We start from the raw sequence: 13,445 nt of genomic DNA, 5'->3' as shown, positions 1-13,445 counted from the left end.
TCTTTTTGCTTAGAGGTACTCAAACAACAAAGTTTTTCAGCGTTTTACTAACCATCTATTTTTTTAAACCGTAAAAAAGAAATGACTTTTTTTTTATTAAATTTTGCTCTATAAAATACTTAAATCAGTTTACAGTACAACGTCTGTTTTAACTAGTTTATTTATTTAAAAAGTAACTTTCTCTCATTGTATAGGTAAAATACATGTCACTTATTTACGTGTTTACAGGAAACTTTTAATTAAACCCTAATTTATCATGACGTAATAAACTAATTATGACAGTGTAATTGCTCTAACTGTTAGAAAAAATTGATTTTTGGTCTTTTTGTTCCCACATAAAACTTCATATTAAACATTATGTAAGTTATATTGAAAACAAATGATGTTAACTTAGTTTAGTTTATTATAAATTATTTTAGTCTTATTACTTTAACTTTGTTTTATTTATAAAAGCTTTAGCTAGCAAATATAAGTTTGCACTACATATTAAAATAGTAAAGAATTTTTTTAAAACATCTCATTAAAAAAAAAAAAAACTTATCTTACTGAGAATATTTTGCTGCTTTTTGAAGTTTTATCAACTTTCATAGCATGTAAAAACACTAAAACTATGACGTTACTAAATGAAATTACTTAATATACTTTATTTTAAAAATACGAATGTATTTATGTTTTGTGTTTTTTTTTTTCACGACTTTTATTTTATGCAGTTTGCTTTAACGACAAGAATTTTCTAAGATACTTTATACATTAGTAGTTATTATACTTGGTTAATTTTAGTGTACAGCAAAAGATAAGCATAGTTGACATAAGTTCAGTTAAAGTTTAGACACAAATATAATTATTATTTTGTAAATAGTAAATATCGTTTCTTTACAAAATGATATGAATTAATAAAGATAACTTAAACAACTTTATTATGTTTTGACAAAAAAAAAACTTTAATCACTTCAATTCTTTTTAGTTAAATTTTAGGTGATAGGTATTTTAAAATAAATGAAAAAAAGTTTAAAAACAAATATCATTAGAGTTAAAACTGTAATTGAAAATTGTAATTATTTATTTCTTTTCGTAGTTTTTACATAACAATTTTCCTAAGAATTGATTTTGAAAATAATCTTCTATAAAAATTTTGTTTACTTTAATTATATGAACTTTAATTTTTTACGTTTCAATGATTTCAATTTCCATGCTTGTTATGGTCTGGCACCGCTTTTAACAAAAGAAAGTAAGTTTAAATATTTGGAATGTTGGTTGTAAACAATTATTGAGTTATAGTTTAGTATGTTTTTCTATTTAACTGTGAAGGAAAGAAAAAACGGATGAACTTAACGTTTCAACAGTTTTACGTACATAAATGTTTGTTTTGGTTTTGAAACAATTTTTACTTAGTTAGTTGATTCAACGTCGCGTAATTTTACGTTTGAATTATTTTAGTTAATGCTTGAATGGTTTTCATGGAAGTTGTAGGCGGGAATATTAAGCAACTTACATCTTTATACAAAGACCACCGAAAAATTTAGTTCTAATATATCATTTTTTTTTGTTTCACAAAAAGCACTTATTAAATTTAAACTTTCATTAAGATCTATATATACAATGAAATAAATTAAAAATCAATGAAAAACTAAAATAACTTACTATGTTTATTTTAGGTTTTTACGCTGCATCTAGCTAAATCAATTGTTTTTCTATTTTTTTTTAATCACCCAATTGTCATGAAATTACACAAAGTCTCTCCTTTTAAAGTTGTCGCCCCATATCAGTTGAAAGTTCATGTAATTTTTCAAAAGTATAGTTAATTGCCCTAGTACCCAATCAAAGCGATATTGCTAGGTTCGAGAAAACCTACATCAGAGCTTTTAATTTCTTAAAATTTCTTATAAAATGTATATTAAAGAAGTTATTTGTCTTACAAAATTGTCAAAATTACTTTTATCAAGATGTAAAAATATTTAGCATTTCTTGAGAATCTAAACCAGGGGTCGGCAAACTACGGCCTGCGGGTCAAGTAGAGCCCTAGAAGCTATAATCTGGGGCCCACGAAGTGCGTTCCAACTGAAAATTTAATCATTTATACACACTATTACCACGTTTTTAGTCTAAAATAATTTTTAAGTCGATTACGAGAAATAATTTATATCAACTGTGGCCCGCGAGCAAATTTTTCATAAAATGTTGTACCACCACTTATAAAAGGCTCCGACACTGTCTCTAAATGTTTGCCTTTTAAATTATTAATACAAACGTTCAAGTGCATTTTTATGTTAATTTTATTTATAACAAAAACATATTGAATACTGAGTTCTTTTTTAAATAAAATAATTTCTGCTTTAATGTCACTATTTTTTTTGTTATCGCAACCAATATTTTGATGACATTACAACTTATCGGTGCCTTTTATGACGTTATGATAAAATTGAGTATTTTTTATTATTATAATTGTTAAAGAAATATTGATAGCAACAAAAAATGTTTTCGGTGAATTTTGTGATATTTATCTAATTTATAGTCGGTGAGAATTTCCGTATAAATTTTAAAGTAGTTTCATGTAAGAATATAACATTTTCTCGTGGTTTAAAGATATTTCATTGTTTTATTTGTATGTAATTTGGGTGTAGAGCGCTACTTAAAGATTTTGAACTTTAGTAACATGTAATGAGCTAGAAAACATTAGCAACTATTTATAAAATTTATTTTATTAATATTCTAATTAGTTTTGTAAAACTCCATAAATAAAATTTAAAAGTTATATATGTAAATAAAATGTTTTTATTATATATAAAATAAACATTTTTTATAAAAACAAGCATCTATATTGTTAAATTTACAATTTTATCTATGTATTTACAAATTATGTAGTTTTTTTAATTTTAAATGTTTAGTTTGAATTTTTTTTTTATCTTTAAGGTAAGTCATTAAATATTTATTTCTTACTTGTTTATTATTTCTATGAGAAAATTGTGTGTGAACAAGCATTTACATTATAATTATTAGTAGAATATATTTATTAATTTGAACAAATTTCTCAAATACGGGTAGATCTATTTTTACTCATAAATGTGACTCTTAGTAGAGTTCAAGTTTTTTTTTCTCTCTTGGGCTATAATTTGTTTTATACAGATTTAACCATAGTAGGATACTTTAAGATAAAAAAGTTATTATCAAATTTATTAGCTAGTTTTAATATAAGTAATTTACGAGAATTTTAATTATTTTGTTAACAATAGTTATTACAACATACTTTGTTTATGTTTTTATATCTGTTTACTAAAGTAGTTTGTTATTAAAAATTCTTAAAGTGCTTGTATTCTTTATGTTAATGTTATAATTTTATTTATTTAAATATTAATTTTTTTATTTGTTCTTTTAACGTTTTTAAACTTCTACAAAAACAAATATAAATGCTCACTCTAAATCCATGAACATATTTACTTATAAAACTCTCAAACTTTTTACAAGTAAGTTGGAAAAATATTTATTAATGTGTCAAATTATGAATAAGACCAGCTTACGTTTTTCATAAACATTTTAGAACTGCTTAGAAACCTTTTGTATAAAAGCTTTAAAGATAATTAAATGTTTAAAATGCTTATGTTAAGGCAAAAACAAAGTAACTTTAATAACTTTTTGTTTTTAATTTTGTCAATTTTTTTAATTTTTTTAACCTTAAATTTATCTAACGAGTTCTTTTTATAAACAGTAAAACTATTTCACTTTTATAACTTAATTGCAATATTGCAAGTGTTTTTAATTGATACTAAAATATGTTTGAGAAAAAAAGTTTATTTCTTACATAATGTAGTTGCAATAGTCTTCTCTAAACTTTATAAAGCAAATGTTGTAACTAATTTGAAAAATGTCAGTAATTTTAATTTACACTTTTATACTAAAAGAACTATTGTAACTTCAAACGAAAAAAGTAGTTACAATACGACAATCAAAGTGCAATTAACACTAAAGTTTTAACAGATAACAAAGTAATCCAATTACAACATTAGAAGGTAAATGAGATAATTAGACAAATTTAACTCAATAGACGCCTCTGTGAGTCTGATCAAGTAAAATTACCACAATTAAATTTAAGCTAACTTAATACAAAGTAGTAAGAAAATCAGCTAACACTAAGTTTAATTGTACTTAACTTTAAATACCCCGTTAGCTAACTTCTAAATACATATTTATATTAGTGTATGATATATCATACTGTTAGTATATGATATAATAAGTAGTAATTATTTATAAACTAACATCATTCGACTCGAATAACTTTCTATAATGTCATAAACTCTAGTTAAAATTTTTTGTTCAGCATATTCTAATTAAAAAGATTTATTAGTATTAACAATTACTATTTTAATATACCTTATTTGTGCAAATGTTTACTTTTATTTCGGTTTTAAATATATTTATGTTTTTAAACATAAAACGAACCATTTTTAAAAAGCTTTTGGAACTTTTATATCGATTATAGAGTTAAATCTCAGTATAAGCATAAATTCTTTAAAAGATTTTAAACTTTGATAACGAATACGTTTAAAATAACTTTTTTAACTGTAAAAATCGGTTAGATAGTATAAAAAATATGAGATTTAATGTTTTTTTTTCACAGTGCTTTATGCTACAAATATTAAACTAACTACTGAATAAATCAATTTTTAATTGTTTCGTCAAACTTTAAATGTTTTACATTGATCTTCAAAAAATTTTTTTTTTTCAAAACTCAACACTTAAACCATATGTCATCACACTTCTAGATAGCAGTGCTTAAAACTTAGTACCAGTATAAAATAGTTTTATTTGAATTACCTTTGATTTTGATCAAAGTTTATGACACCTATTATTTTATTATTATCGATTAAAAACTGTGTATCTGCACATATTTATCATTTACAATTTTAGACTTAAAATATAAAACTTTATTAAACTGTTGTCCTATCATATATATATAGTAGTTAGAATTGTTAAAAGTTTCAAACAAAAAAAAAAAAACACTTTACCTTTTTTTTTAATGTCAAAGTATTTACAAATTAACGATTTCTATACAACGTTATGTTTTTGTGTTTGAACTGTAGTTAGTTTAAGGCTTAGACTTAACTTAATATTTTGGCTTCTATTATCGACTAAACTTAAGAAATTATAATATCAATTAAATTTTGTATCAAACTACAAAGTAACCTTTTATGTATATTTGTTTTAATTTTCATAATTGTTGTTTAAACATTATAGTAGTTTTTATTCTCATCGAGTTTGTATCTGGTTTTTACTTCTTTCTTACCTTAACTGACTTTCAGTTAAACTCGTATTCTGTACATAAGATACATGTTTTTATGAAAAACTTTAGGATAATAATATTTTATAAACTTTAACCATCAATCAAGCAGATGTCAAAAATAAGAATAAAAAAAAACATTTTGCGACAATAATAGTTTTTAACATAAAAGCAAAGAAACATACATTTAGTCTCGATAAAAGGTTTTTGAATATAAGAAAGTAATAATTTAATAATAAGACAAAGTAATTTTCATAACAATTTTCTAGATTTTATTTTTGTTTATGTTATGGTAATTGAAAAATTGTTGCCCTGTATTACAATAATGCTTTCAATAAAATAGATTTTTCAAATAATCCTCAGAACTCATTTCCTTGAGAATTTGTTTTTGTCTGGTTTTTTTAAATAAAATCGTTGTGAAAATTTTTCATTTACAATTTTTTTATTTCAACATTTTAATGCCTTCGTAATTTTAAGAGCGTTTTTAGGAAGTTTACATATTAAAATAATTAGTTTAGCATTAACACTAAGATTATAAAAGTTCGAGTTTAATCTTTTAAGTTTTATTGAAAACTATTTTAACACTTTCCCATGTTTTCAAACTTATGAATAGCTTGTGTCTTATACCAACGTGAGAAAATTTGATTATTTAAAGTTCCATTTAAAACTTACAATAAACTTAGGCATTGCAATATATATTTTACAAAAGATTATTAGCTTTTAACTAAGTATTTCTAAATCCATGTCTATATTATCTAACTTATTGTAATAACAAATTAGACTTATTATAACTAAAATTATTTTCAAATAACAAAACTTACTTAGACAGCAATGTAATTTAAGTTTCAATATTATTGATTTCTTACACTGTTTCAATTTAAGAAAATCACTTTCAATAAGCTTTAAATTATGTAAGTAATTTATAAATTTTGAGAATTTATATTTATTTAAAATATATATATTTGTTTTAATTTTGTTTTCTTTTTCTAAAAAAGTTTAAAATAATATAACAAATTCAGTTTATTGTATTTAATAATTAAATAGACTGTATTAAATCAATAATTTTCTTAAGTTTTATACTACTATTTTTGTGTTTTTGTGGTTTTGTATTTTAGTGATATAACTTGGTATTTATTTATTAATATTTAATAATAAAATTCAACAAACATACGTAAAAATAATAAAACGTTTTTGTTTACAATACATTTTTCAGGTTTCAAATAAAAGGTTTTTAGACTCGAAAAACTTAAAAAAATAAATAATGTTTTGTAAATATGTTTGATTTTTTATTTTATATTTTATTTAACGGTATAACTCTGTCATTTTGTTGTAATTATAATTTAAGCATATTTTGACTAGTTAAATGTTTAATTAAATATGATTTAGAATATATTCTTCTTTAAATAGTAGCTGTTTTTAAAAAAAAATTACGTAAAAATTACTTTATTTTAAAGTATAATATTGCTCAAAAACTTCACTGTATTAAAAGTTATCAACGTTTTAAGATGTTTTTTTAGTATCAGCCTGAATTTATACTTTACAATAAATTTGATAACAATACAGTTTTAATATTACAAATTTTCTTAATTGTTTACACATTTTTACATACAGATCATCTTCAACTACAAATTTGGTATCAAGTAGAATTTGTCAGGGAGTTTCAGGTCTAACACCGCTTCAGAAATCCATGTGTTCAAGCAACCCATCAGTTTTCGTTTCTATGGCAACTGCTATTGTGAGGGCATCTGAAGAATGTCAATGGCATTTCAGGTGGAAAAGATGGAATTGTTTCCATAGAAACAACACCAAAAAGTTGTTCTTTTCTCAAGAACTATCAATTCGTGAGTTGTTTAGACATTGTTAGTTATTTTTTACAAGTTTGTTGACTGTTGAATGTGTTTTGCTCTTTATATTAGAATTTTTGTACGTACTCAAATATTTTCATTTTACCGTTAATAAATGGTGTTTGCTAAATGAAGAATTTAAGAAATATTCAATAGTACTTTATATTTTGAAAACCTCTTAATTTGCTAATAATGTTTTAAATAAAAACAATTATTGAATTTATGCTTAAATATTACAAACTTATCTGAATTATTTTAACATGTTTGTACAATTTTTAATTGTAAGTTGGTAAGTTTGATTGAAAACAGTTTACATTAAACGGTCGTAAACTAAGTTAGTTTCTTAAGCAAAGGTTTTGATCTTTTTATAAATGTTTTTCAAACATTTTTAATTAAAAACTTTACCATTACTTTTGTTTTAAGTAGACATATTTCAAATTATAGCAAAATTTCATTTTTCACGAACAAAAGTTTTTTTTCACCATCTAATTGCTATTTTTAAATCAAAAATTCAGTGGCAATTTTTCAGGCACTTTTCCAAATTTTTAAACAGCTGTCTGGGGGTTGTTCAGTATTAGATTGAGAACAAAAACAAATGACCCTTTTACTAGAATTAAATCCCTAAGTAAACTGACGTCTCTAAAAATATATACATTTTTGTGACGTAATAGTAGTAATAAATAGGAAAGGTTCTTGTGAGAAGTTTTGATACTTTTATAATTATTTTCTAACTAACATAAGTAAGTTTACTTACAACTTCAATATTAAACAAAAAAAACGAGATTATTATGTTTAGATTACTTTTGTTTTTAAATGAATAATCTACAGTTTTATAAAATTATTCATCAAAAAATTATTTTAAATTATTAAACATAAAAAGTTATAAATGAGAAATATTTGCTGTCCAAAACTATCGATAAAGAATACTTAAACGTATAACTATATAATACCTAGAAAATCGTTACATAGTTTTTATAAGCTTTATAGGTTTATACTAATTAAAGAATAAAACTTTCTCATTAGTCTAGTTTTATTATTGACGTTTATTGTAAAGCAATAAATCAAACTCTTTTCATCTGAATTATGATTATTTTAATCCGCTACACACTTATTCAAGTTTAAATATTTGTTTTACACGCCTTTTTACTATCAACAAGTATTTGGGAAAACGTTAACTTCTAATCTTTTGATTTTAGTAAGTTTTACGTTTTTATAAGAAAAAAGGTGTTAAAAGACGTAAATAGTTTAGAATTTTTTTGTAATTTACTTAAACTTGTATACAAGCTTTGTTTTCGAAATACCATAGTTCTAAAAAAAAATATTCTCAGTTATTATTAAGAAAACATCTTTACCTGTTGAACTGAAATAATTAGTATAATGTATATTTAAATATTTATAAATTTTTCAGTTTTGAGCAAAAATATATGGCTAAGCAACAAAAAAGTGTCGTTTAATTAGTTTAAAGTCAAAATATCTTTTTTAGTTTTTAAACTTGGAATCATGCCAAAATAAGATGTAAATAAAATGATTCTCGTGATCTAAACTTTTGATATAGATTTCTTGTTATTTAAATTAAAAGTGATATAATGTATATTTTAATTATAAATTGTAAAAACTCTTTAAAACTAGGATTGAATTTGAGTTAAATCAGTTTTGAAGGGAAAACAAGGATAAATTTTTTAATTTTAAAGAATAGTTTTGATATTTGAAAATCAAAGAAAATATTTTGAATTAGAAATTAAAGGGATCACTATAAAAGTTTTATTTATTGCATTTAATTTTTTAAGGTTTTCAAAGCCTTAGTTGAGCTGTCACTTAAAATACAACTTTTAATTTCACAATTACGTTTTTGATTTTTTTAATGTTTTTACATTGTTTTCAGCAACAAAAGAACTAGCATACGACCACGCAGTAAAATCAGCTGAGTTGTTTTCTACAATTTTTAGAGAATGTGCCAAAGGGTCTATGGGGTTTGAACTTTTCTACAATATTTTATATAAATATTTCTAATTAAATGAATCGACTCAATGTATTTTCATTATTTTTTACAATAGCTAGAATGTTCAAAGACACTGCAGTATATTTTACTGTAAATAGTTAAACTGCAGACTGCTTTCACAATGTATTTTGTAAAATATAAAATTTTAAATAGTTTTTATTTAAACTTAAGTTCTTTACAAATTTGGAATTCATGAATTATCAAGAACATTTATATCAAATAAATACTTTTTTCAGGTCTGTTTGTTATTGTAATGGTAACAGATTAAAAAGACCAAGAAGTACCAATCAAAGAAATTCAGGTTTTTTTACTAATTTAGAGAATATTTATGATCGTTGTTACAAATTTTGTCTTTGATCTCACTTTTTAAACAAATTACTTGTATTTGTTTGTTATATATTTTCAAATAGAAACAGCATTATTTTTGTCAAGTTTTTGAAAAGCAACAAAAACAGCAACATAATATTAACTTGAGTAGCTGTTTGTTTCCTTTTATGTACTTAGAAAAACTCTTTAGAAAAAGGAAATAAGTTTATAAATTAAAATGTGCCTAAAATTATTGAAAAAAAGTTTTTTATTACGTAATCACATCACAATTTTTGTTTAATAATGTGCAGTACACTTGCTTAGTACTCGTTGATCAGTTAAAATTTTCGATCACTAGTTTCTTATGTTAACGAATTCTGATTTTTAACTTTAAATAGTTCAATAAACAATTACATATGATATTTTTAAAAATAACTATACATTTTCTTAGGAAGCCGAAGTAATTTTTTATGGACAGGAGAATGTAATGAAGAAGTTTCATATGCAAATAACTACACTGCAAGATTACTGAAAAGCAGGTTGGTAGATAAAATTGAAATGAAATATGATAACGGTTTATTTAAAACATAGTAAAAGAAATACTTCTGTAATTTATGCATTAGTAGTTGAACTATTAGTTAAACTGTTTATTGCATACTTTGAATAAAATTTAGCTTTTTTAAATAACTTGCTGTTTAACTATGAAAAATAAAACATTTTATATACCCATATCTACAACTAATACAAAATTCACTGTTTTAAGAATAAAAGTTATTTAAACTTATAAAAAATTTAAATTTTCTAGAAATGTACGTAGAAGTAAAAGAAGTCATGTTAGCAGACATAATTACGAAGTTGGTAGAAATGTAAGTTTTATTTTAAACATACAAATGTATCAATATGTAATAGTGTTAATATTTTTGCATGTAGGCAGCAAATTAAGTTGATATTTACAAACGTTTTAGAAAATAAATATAACAACTTACCCAGTTTTCAAGTTTTAAACTAAGTATTTTAACAAATTACATATGAGAACAACAAAATTAAAACTTTTTAATTTTTTATTCAAACATTTTACTTGTAAAGTATGTTTCTATTTTATAGTTACAAACAGTATACCACAAAAACTTCTTTTAAGTTATTTTCAATTAAACATTACATACTTAAAATTTATTTTACATTATTTATATACTTATACAGTTGAAATTAAGCTTATCTCATTGTAACTAAACAAAACTATTTATCATAAACAATCCAAAAAAAGTATAACGTAGGAACAACTTCAAATTATAAATATCTATTTACTATTATATTTATAGCCTTAATGTAAAACAAATAAAAAGAATTTTTTAACTATTTTTAAAAATCACTGCTTAAAGTAACTAAACAATTAATAATCGCTATAATTCAGTTATCTTTTAAAGTTAAATCTATGGCTTATAATGGTTGTTAGAAATATAAAAATGAAAAACAATGATTTATTTACGGATAAATGTTTTTTACATCTAATAAAAAATTGTAAGCTAGAATTTATATATTACAAAAAGTATCAGTTAACAATAGATGGTCAATTAAACTTAAAATACAACACAAATCTTGATAAAGTTTAATCCAATTCGAAAGTTAATATTTTTGAGTTTGTTATCCAAGATGTTCAAATTATTGTTGAACCTAGATAATTTCGAAGTTGATTAAAATCTATCTTTGAGCCAAAAACAACAACAATAGTTTTTTGTGAGAAAGTTTCCGTTGTAGGAAATTATGATTGTTTGATATATCTTGGCTTTTTAAATTTAAAATTTCTAAATTATAACTTTCTAATTTTTTATTAAAACTTAAAGTTTTAAAGTAAGATAACAATGTTTATTACGTAGTTTCTTATTTACAAGCCGTAAACTTTAAACAGAAACAATAGTCTTTGTTATTAATATGGTTAAAGAAATTTTTTTATAGTCTAAAATCAAAACTTAGTAACTGAAAGAAATAATTTGAGTTTTGATTAACTTTATTACTGCTTTCTGTATAAGTTTTACTTTTAAGTATAAAACATTTAAAACTTTGATTCTGAAGTGAAACGTTTTAAGAAAATATCTAATATTACATCTGCTTTTATAAACAAATTAAAATTGCTTAAAAATTCTTAGGTGTAGCTTTAACAAATATAGTTAAAAGAACAATCATAACTATTTAGTAAACAAGTTTAAGGTTATTATGGATAGATCAAATTTAATTAAAAATATCAAGATTATTAATAAATGATACAAAAGTCAGCTAAATTCATTATCAGATTGCAATCTAAAACGCAAAACTATTGTTAAAATTACATCAATAGTTTTAATTCAACTTTTCTTAGTGAGGCTTATAAACCGGAAAATAATATTAAAGTTCACTTATTTTGAAGTATTCAGCTGATATGTTTTATTAAGAGTTTTAAAAGTTTTTTCTAACTATAATATATCTTTAAAAGCTTATATGTTACTCTAAAAACAATTTAATTTATTCAAATCAAAAATTACTTAAAAATATTATTTTTATTTATTTAGAATTTATATATGTTCGAGTATAAAAATTCTTAGAGTATTAGACATTTAAAAAGGTAAAACTTGTCATTTTATATGATTTAATTAAAGTGTCAAATAAATAAATTTTCAATATATTGACTGAAAGTTAACTATGTAAAAATTAACTAAATAAACTAAAAGCTTTCAGAGCTTCTGATATACTAATTTTAAGTATAAAAATTAAACATTATTTAAATGTATACTGTTCAAACGCAACGTGTTAATACTAAATCATTTTAGTTTTTTATATTTATTTATATATAAAGTTGAAACTAACTTTAAAATTTACATAGAGATTAGTTTCTTTGAGATAATTTAATATATAAATATATATAGATATACAATGTGGTTGTCAAATATTATTTACTAAGACATGTGCTAAAAATATTTTAGTATAACTTCATAAAGGTTTCTTAAATACTTTTAACATTTATCAATACTTTTTTTCTTAGAGTTTAAAGATAAAAGTTTGCATCTTCAGTCGTACTAAAAAACATATGAATAAATATGTATATATACAAATATTTGCATCTACATCGGAACTAGAACATTTATTTTGATCAAGAGTTCATGGTCTTTTAATATATATCCTTAGTTTTTCTTAGTAATTTAAAGTTCTCAATGCAAAAAACTTACAATTTCTATAGCACTATTAATTATCTAAAATAAAGCTTCAGAGCAAACATACTTTTATATTAAGATTAGGATAATTTTTTCTTTTTCTTATTTATGTTTATTTTTTCATATATTTTTACAGGCAGTTAAAGAAATGATGACGTCACGGAACTTCAGGTTCTTGTTCATCTAGAAGTTGTTGGAATGAACTTCCAACCCTTCATAATCTTGCAGGGTTTCTTAAAATGAAGTATTTGAAGAAGAGCGTCAGAGATCGCTCAAGAAGGTGTGAACTTTATAAGTTTTTTTTGTTTATACACCGATTTCAATCTTTTTATTTTGAATTTGACCACAATTTATAGCTTAAGTTTATCCATTAAAATTTTGAAGTATTCTATTAAATAATAATAAATACTTTAAAAGCAAAATTTTACAGCTGAAATATATTAGAAAACTAAATTACTTTAGATCATTAATTCAACAATCAAACTTTTTATAATCAAACTTTCACTCGCATAGTTATTTAGTCAATCAAGTGTAATTTTAATTCAGTTTAAACAAGCTTTATTTTCCCAGACTGGCTAAACTGAAAACCATGACAAAGCCAAGGAGGTCTCCTTCACTTCAGGAGCTAGTAATTCTGACTCTTCACAGACCAAATATGCACTGCAGTGCTAAGCCAAGAAAGCATATTGTAGGTACAAGAGGTAGAAAGTGTCACGTCGAAGTAAGAAAGTCAAATGGCAAGAGAGAAGTGGTTAGTTTTGTATATTAATAAGATTGTACTATAATTTTTTTTTGTTTAAAGCATTGATTCATAAAAACTTCTACTCTATTAGCATATATTA

At 22.7% G+C, this 13,445-nt stretch overlaps 1 protein-coding gene across 1 annotated transcript in view; it reads left to right on the top strand.

The window, feature by feature from the left end:
• LOC145832584 (protein Wnt-7b-like) overlaps positions 1-12,790 on the top strand; it is a 31,129-nt gene extending 18,339 nt beyond the window's left edge. Inside the window, exons 2-7 of the mRNA XM_082939897.1 lie at positions 6,884-7,113; positions 8,999-9,086; positions 9,352-9,416; positions 9,873-9,960; positions 10,227-10,287; positions 12,740-12,790. Of these exons, the coding sequence (XP_082796023.1) occupies positions 6,884-7,113; positions 8,999-9,086; positions 9,352-9,416; positions 9,873-9,960; positions 10,227-10,287; positions 12,740-12,790 (583 nt within the window). The remainder of the gene's footprint in view (positions 1-6,883; positions 7,114-8,998; positions 9,087-9,351; positions 9,417-9,872; positions 9,961-10,226; positions 10,288-12,739) is intronic.
• Positions 12,791-13,445: the final 655 nt, after the last annotated feature.

This window comes from Thalia democratica, chromosome 3, assembly GCF_965202585.1.
Source record: "Thalia democratica chromosome 3, ktThaDemo2.hap1.1, whole genome shotgun sequence".
In the NCBI taxonomy this organism is placed as follows: domain Eukaryota; kingdom Metazoa; phylum Chordata; class Thaliacea; order Salpida; family Salpidae; genus Thalia; species Thalia democratica.
This window is presented reverse-complemented; position numbering and strand designations above follow the sequence as displayed.